The sequence below is a fragment of the Sinocyclocheilus anshuiensis genome, unplaced genomic scaffold (assembly GCF_001515605.1).
Source record: "Sinocyclocheilus anshuiensis isolate Anshui unplaced genomic scaffold, SAMN03320099.WGS_v1.1 scaffold708, whole genome shotgun sequence".
NCBI classification, from domain to species: domain Eukaryota; kingdom Metazoa; phylum Chordata; class Actinopteri; order Cypriniformes; family Cyprinidae; genus Sinocyclocheilus; species Sinocyclocheilus anshuiensis.
In genome coordinates this window covers 2,373,875-2,382,139 of record NW_015555881.1, presented here as the reverse complement: position 1 = coordinate 2,382,139, position 8,265 = coordinate 2,373,875, and the positions used below count along the sequence as shown (strand labels likewise).

At 37.8% G+C, this 8,265-nt stretch overlaps 1 protein-coding gene across 1 annotated transcript in view; it reads right to left on the bottom strand.

The window, feature by feature from the left end:
* Positions 1-6,156, bottom strand: part of cert1b (ceramide transporter 1b) — a 41,524-nt gene extending 35,368 nt beyond the window's left edge. Inside the window, exons 1-2 of the mRNA XM_016470244.1 lie at positions 5,546-6,156; positions 4,563-4,697 (exon numbers count right to left, since the gene is read on the bottom strand). Coding sequence (XP_016325730.1) covers positions 4,563-4,697; positions 5,546-5,689 — 279 coding nt within the window. The 5' untranslated portion in view covers positions 5,690-6,156. The remainder of the gene's footprint in view (positions 1-4,562; positions 4,698-5,545) is intronic.
* Positions 6,157-8,265: the final 2,109 nt, after the last annotated feature.

Genomic DNA, 8,265 nt, shown 5'->3' with positions numbered 1-8,265 from the left:
ATTCACGCGCTCCTCGGATGCTCTCATTTCCCGAGTTGTGCTTTTAAGTCGGAATGTGAAAACAACATGGACACTCGTTACTACAAAGATTTGTTGGATTTGTATTATTAGAACTTTCCAACTTGAGTTTACGTGCATTTCTCAGTCGGGAAATTATTTTTCATGTGCGGTGCCGGTGATAAGGGCCTTTTGCACTGCTTTAGTTCCAGAACTAAATGTACAGTACTAAAGTACTGGGACGATTTTGCGGGAACTATTTCCCAGTACTATTTAAAGGGTTGCATTCGCACCTACAGTGTGTACTAAGAAGTGACGTAAGCCGGTCGACAGCGACGTAATTTGTGCGATTGAAAGAACGGAAAGGAGGACTAAGAATCTCCAACGACAACTGGCAGTGCTACATTTGCTACAAGTGCCTGCACTTCAGCGTCCGTCCATCTATCGCTGTTCTCCATACTTGCGAAATAAGTTGACACAATGTTTACAGTATGTTTACACAGCGTTTTAAATCATGGCGGGGGAGGGGGTTTTCGTATGCGTTTGGCCAATCAATGTCTACTTACGTCACGATTAGTACCAGTTGTGCTGGTTAGACCCTGCTCCGGAGTAGGAGCTAATTTGGTTCTCGAAAAAGGCAGTCCAGTACTAAAATCGCACCCAGTTCCGGCGGTGCGAAAACGCCAAAAAGTGGGTAGTTCCACAATTAGTTCTGGTACTATGAAAATGTTCCCGCGGTGCGAAAGGCCCTAATGGTACCGGGTTTCGGTACCCAACCCTACATATGCTTAGGGCAAAAATGCCCTAAATTTAAGATTAGGATGCAAAAAAAATCCTACACAGCTAAATCTATTTTGGCTGTCGTGATTAATGTGAAATGTGAAAATGAATGAAAATGAATGAAAATTAAAGTGTTGATTCCAGCATTGCATTTAGATCTGCTCAGGTTGCATCAGATTTTTATGTGTTTTTGTAGTGTTGAGCATTATAACCAATCGTATTCTGATTGACTGAAGTAATCGGTTAATTTAAGTATTTGAATTATAAAAACTGAAATGTTAAAATGGTTGTAAAAATGTTGTCCCTTCATGGAGTTAAGTTAATTTCTGGTTACAAGTTTGTTCGAATCACTAACCTGAAGTATGAGCAATAGGAAAAGTATTGCTTGAGTTTTCATGTGAAATCAGGCAATGGTAAAACAGCACACTGGATTCGTTAAGTGTTGCTGTCAGACCGATTAAATCAGACTGAGTGTCTGTGAAATTGTTTTTGTCATCACACTGATTGATCTTTCACAATCCGTCTCCGTCTCCTGAGGTCTGACATTCACAAATCTAATCAAGTCCAATTCAACAGCGCGAGTGTCTCACAAAAAGCACAATTAACACCAGCTTGTGTGCTGATCTGAACGCTGAACCAGCGAAGGGACACACAATGAGGCATTCTGGGTTTTAATCAGGTCTTCATGTGGACGGTGTAATCCTTTTGTGTCTGCAAGGGTTAAGCCAGTCTGATTTTAGGATGGTCCCATTTGTGTGTGGTTTAAGTATGTGCGAGTCATGTGAGGACAGCGTAAATCGCAGGCAGGAAGAGCAGCGTGACACAATAACCTGTTTTTTTGTGAGGATTTACGAGGACAGATTGCTGCTGTGTGTGCGCTGAATCAATCTGAATAAAGCTGCTTTGTATTCCAGAACGGCATCCTGAGAGAAAGATTTACTAAGAGAGAGAAATAGGTTTAGATGCACTATAAACAAAAAAATTTGTCTGTTTTTGAGATTACTTTTTGAGATTACACAGAAAGGCTCATGCTAATCCAGTGACCAGGGTGCAAAACTAACAGTAACCACGTGCCAAATGTGAGTAAAAAAAACTAAACAATTTAAACACAGTGGTATTTATAAGGATTTATGAGGAACTGGAACATAATACATGGTTGAAAACCAACAGTTAGAGTGGGTCTAACACTGACTGATGTAAATAACACATGTGATTCAATGCAAAGAGTGACAAACTGAATAACTCTTGAAAAACTAGGAATATTCCTTGCATTAAGCCAAAAAAAAAAATTTAAATACTGAAAAACTTTGAACAGATACAGAGATATGGAAAGGCTTAGGCATGTATATAAATACAGTAACCTGCAGTATTTAAGACTAAGAAGCAAGGAAAAAACAACTAAATAATCAAAAAAAAAATGTATAAATTGAATGCCAAACAGGCTTCAAAAAAGGCCAGAAGAGAATATTTATAGCTTATAAATTCTGTCAATTCACTCACCATTGGCTGATGTTAAAGTTTATTTTGGACCCTAAATGTCACATTTCTACCACACTCTTATGTTTAATACCAAAGTTAATATGTACAACTAACCATAAGGGTTGAAGTTCAACAAATACATAGCTGGAAAAGAATCACTCTCAAGTCTTGAAACAAAGGAGCCATTTTTCTCTCGCTCACAGCCAAAATGCAAAGCATCGAATTAGAATGTCGAACACTCAGCAGTGACCTGCAGCTTTAAACATGAACTACCTGAACGCAGGCTGAGCACACGATCACAAATGTTTATAAAACCCTTCGATCGCCATCCCTGACTATTTCAGACTTCACTTCCTGTATGTATGGTGTTTATTATGCTTTCTTATGGCTAAAACATATCAGAAAACACTAGTATGTTCCTTTCCCTGTATCTTCAGTAAGAGTTTTGGTTTAATCATTAAAGGACTAACAGTAAGAGGGTCACCATAAGGACTCGTACCTCTCCAGTGGTCTCCATAACAACACAACCTTCGCCCTGTTTCCTCATTTTCAGTGGTGACGCAAGATAATATGGGCAGAGCTTGTGCACTGCTGCAGCACATGTCGAAATCTGTGTGTGGTCATGAGTTAATCTTCAACGCAATGCAGGGAATTCTCATTTCATTCTGGTTGTCTGAGCCAAATCAGATCATAAGCAATCAACCCAAAATCTGAGCATAATGCATACGTGTCGCCTGAGCACCTATAGATACTGTATACACTCAGCAATATTTGCATTTACTCAGTTTGAGTCAAACATGACACGCTGAAAGGCAAATTCACAGTGGCTTGCAGCTTCCGCAGGTGTGTGTGTGTGTAAGTGTGATTTCAGCATGAATGGGGTGAAAATAGGCCACAGTCTGTCTGTGCCTAGTCGGCTGCCTAGAGCAAAGGATTGTGTCTGTCCTCCGTCAATCTCTTTTCTCCTCTCCTCTGGCCTAAAAAGAGCTTTCAGCACATCTACTGCCTCAGCAATAATCATTTTAGATGAAGCACAACCATCATACCAAATCTAATTTCTAGAGATGCAGCAATACAGACCCAGTTAACAAAAATATGTTCTAAGAATGTTTTGCTAACATTTTGGTTAAACGTTATTTCTGAAATTTCTCTGAACATTCAAAATGTCCAGCTTAAAAAAAAAATAATAATAAAAAAAATTAATGGAATGTTCCATTTTATCACTTTGCAAACATTATGGGAATGCTACTTTTGAATGTTCTCAGCACCATAAGTTTAAGTTAAAAAAAATTAGACAAACATCCAACTAAAATGTTTCAGAAAAACAATGAACAATGTATAAATAATGTTTTTTTGTTTTGAGAACGTTGTTAAATACCAGATAACCTTACAGTAGAATGAACATTGTATTAACATTACTGGAAGAATGCTTGTTCATAACTAATTTATAGATATGCAGCAATACAGAGTTAGCTACCAAAAATATGTTCTAAGAACGTAATACTAACGTTCCCATTAAGTTATAAAAATGTTATTTCTGAATGTTCAAAACATCCAGTTAAAAAATAAATAAAAAATCTTGGTTATTTGAATATTAGAGAAAACATTTAGGGAACACTTCGTTTTAACATTTTGCAAACATTACGCAAATGTTTTTTTGCTTGTTCTCTGAAACGTTAAAGAGAACTGAAATGTTTCAGAAAAACAATGAACAATGTATAAATAATGTTTTTTGTGCTAAGGTTTTCAGAACGTTAGCACAACACTAGAACAACATTCTATTAAGGTTATCGGAAGAATGTTTATTTATAACTTTGAGACAACTTTTAACATCCAATAAACAACATGATGGCCCAAAACAATCAGTGAAGTTTCAATAATGCATTCATATTAGGGCTGCACGATAAATCGCATGCGATATTTAAATGCGCATCTTGTCAGAAAGCCGGTTCTGTAATCAGCGGTAAATCTCCATCACATGATGCGCGTTAAATATCGCATACGATTTATCGTGCAGCCCTAATTCATATACAAAAACAGGGTTATTAATGTGAAATCACATGCCTTGCGTCTACTCAGGTATTGCGTCTAATCAGACTGATAGTAAAAAAAAAGTCTATATCGTCAGTAAAACATCATGTATCCCATGTACTTCCATTCAACTACAGTTCTGGAGCTCCCAGCATGACAATCTCCAATTTGAACCATTTCAAGCTTTCGTTTCAAATGCACACCATCATTCTAATTTTGGCTCGGCTCTGAAATTCCCACGGCTGTCTGGAAGGATCTTTCCCCGGGATACTCACTGTGATGACAGCCTTGCTGAGGCACAGGGAGCCGCGACAGCCGTACTCGCGCTCGTCCTGGGATTTGTAGTAACTCAAGGTGTTGTTCTTCAGAACGACCCAGCGGTCCTGCCATCCGTGAATGTAGTTAGTCCACTGTAGAGAAACACAAATGCTATAAGAAAACAAAAGCTGTATCTAAGAGTGTGCACACAGATGACTAACAACAATAAACAATTGATGCACAGTTCAATATAGCATTTGATAAAATTATCGAATAGATAGATATCCTTCAAATGGGCGAAGGTTTAGGTCATTGCATGTGGAATGATACACTAATCTCTTTTGTGTAATCACAAAAACAGATGATCAGCTGTCTGAGTCATGAGGAGAGGTTTCTCCACTAATCCCATCAGGAAGAAAAGACAGATGAACTCTAGTAACCCTGACTAACTCCAGCTTCAGCCCAGAACCTGCTACACACCTTCTGTATTATATATGCATGAAAAAAGATATTCATGCATCAAGTATTAATCATAAAATATCTAAAAACAGTCTTGGTTAACATAACCTTGGGGCTTGCTGTCTAAAGAGCAGCATATGGTCACCATGTACTGGAAATCATCATGGAAAATATACCGTAATGCGAACAAATAATGATATACTATTTAAACTGTTAAGTATTTGTAGAATTTGTTGCACTGCGTTTGATTTGTGCTTAATTTAATTATGAAAACCCATGTGTCCAGGCAGTAATGAGGAACATATCAGAAGTAAGACATTGGGCATATTACGGTAATAGGTAAAAATGGTTTAATTGTCATGCAAATAATATCACCATGCAAAATATCTTAACTAAAATCGGCAAAATTAGGACATTTTCTAGACAGACTTCGTGACATTCATCCAACCGCCTGCCGTTTGTTTACATCGGATCAGGTGGAAACACGCACATAAACGCACGCTTTCCCGGTTCGGGAGGATAATTCGGGATCTTAACCCACCTTACTGAGCACCCCGCCGAATTCCGCCACCCCTCCGTGCGGCCCGGGTCCCGGTTCGGCGTCCAGATCCTCGTCGGAACCGGAGGAGTTCCAGCTCTGGCTGTCCGGCAGGAGTCTGCCGTTAGGAAGCGGACTGGAATTCATAACGAATCCCAACGAACGCTCCACTGAGGGGAAAAAACACAAAAACAGAAAAAACGCGGGCGTAATATCAGCGGCGAATGTCCGTTAGAAGGCCGCGCATCGATTACGGTGTTGTTTATCCAAAAAATCCCGAAAATAAACGATAAATGTGGAAGTAAACCGTCCGTGTGGTAATTTCACGAGCGTCTGTGAGGCTGCGCGAGAGACACCCGCCCCTCGCGCTCTCTCTCTCTCTCTCTCTCTCTCTCTCTCTCTCCAAAAAAACCGCCCTCTAAACCAACATCAGCTGCCAAAAGAGATTCTCCTCACTCACAACAATAAAAATACGCGAATGACTCGAGGAAAAAAAGGCAAATAAAATTAATTCCGCATTTCTATTTTTCCCCTCAATTTTTGAAGGCAGCTTTACGGCAACGTCATCCTCGGCTGTGGAGGCTCGCGCTCGCCGCCGCTCTCCTTCCAACTTAAGGGCAAGGTTGCCAGGTTTTCACAACAAAACCCTCCCACTTGCTATTCAAATTTAGCCTCATCGCGTTTCGGTGGGGGGTCCTCCGGTAAAAATCGAGTTCCGGTGGGTACACTTTTTTTTTGGCGGTGTTCCGCACTCCAGGGGATAAATGTCACGTTATTGGGGTCGCTTCAAGCCGCTGACATGAAAACCAACAGTGTTAAAGTAGCCGAATTCCGCGGGAAAACCACGGACTTGGCAACACTGCCTTCCAGCTGTATGACGTCACCGAAGCCTCGTTTTCCTTATATGGAGACTTTTGCCCCGCCTTTCTTTAGAAAAGATTGACAGTTTGAGAGTTTTAGATAAAGAAACGCCCTCAACATTCATATTGATAACATTCATAACATCCATTCATATCGATGACATTCTAAAAATAATTAATGTAAAAATTAATTATTTATCACTATGAGGTTATATTGTGTGCACCGTTTGTTTTTAACAAATATTGATTGATAGTTCTGGGTAACCATGGTAACGGTTGACATCCAAATATTTACATTTACATTTAGTCATTTAGCAGACGCTTTTATCAAATTAGACTTACAAATGAGGACAACAGCAGCAATCAAAACCAACAAAAGGGCAATAATTATGTAAGTGCTGTGACAAGTCTCAGTTAGCCTAACACAGTACACCTATCAAGTTTTTTTATATATATAATAAATAAAAAGATAAACAAGTAGATATATTAGAAAAAGAATAGAGAGTGCTAGAGTTAGTGGGTCAAGTGAAGAAAACAAGAAACCTTAAGGGTCATTTTTAAAACAAAAAATAAAACAAGTCAAAAGAATAGAAAATAGTAGTGTTAGAGGGACATTTTTTACAATAAATAAAGGGAGCTTCTAGTCATTAAGTGTTTGTATGCGGTTAAGTGTGTTGTGTTTGGTTTCTATGTTTACTCAAATCAGTAACTCTGAAATGAGCAATAATAAAAGTGATGCTTCATCTTTAGTAAACACTACAAATTAAGAAATCTAAATGTGGTTTGTTAAATGACCTTTTCCTTTCTGCCTTGTTTTAAGATCATTCTGATTTTTGGCATTGTTTTAGACTGATATTATTTCTATGAGGATGAGTTTCAAACATATATGCCAATATGGATGCAGGTGTATTCATCAAATTCACACAGATTAAGGGAAAAGCATTACGTAAGCAGGAGAATCCTTTACTGCTGATTCATACAGTAACTTCTAAACAGACAGAAAAGTGTGACCCGTTTCCTCTTCCTGTTGACCTCTGGTGGAGTGCATGTACATATGAATCATCACACATGACCATGAGCTCCAAACTGGTGGCACAACACAAGTGTACTTCAATTTTAAAAACTGAAACCTGCAATTTTCAAACATGCATATGAATTATATTATTCACTTCAAAAATATAAATATTAATAAATATAAATATATGAAAAAACAGCATGTTATAAATATATACAATATTATATATGAAATATAAATGTTAATACATATAAATGTATTAAAATGTAAATATTTATAAATAAATGTGTGTGTGTGTGTGTGTGTGTGTGTGAAAAGTAATGAGGTGGTATTTTGGTCTATAGCATTATATCATAGACAGAGTCTTCTCTCTCCAGTTAGCAGAGCTCAGTGGAGTAAAGTGGCCTGAATATCTGAGCTTCAGTCACAGGGGAGTGATGCACAGCTGATGGCAACTGCTATGAATGAAAGATACTGAGCACTGATCACAATGTAAATGCAAATAAAGACATTCACCAGGCATTTATAAGATGCACACTAGAATCTGTGCATCCATTATTGGGCAAAATGCAACATTACAAAAATAGTACGTGAGTATAAGCAGTCTTTTTAACAATATCAGCTGCCATACCTATGAAAATATGTAAATGGCTCAAAAATCTTAAAATTAGTTGAATGGTTTAATATCATACTGTTAACATTACATCACGATTATGTAATATCAACAATCTTTCTATATGTTTGCTAAGGTGATCTGATTTTAAACATGCTTAGTTTAATGGCCACAATAACTGTAACTATATACATATATATATATATATATATATATATGTATATAGTTACAGTTA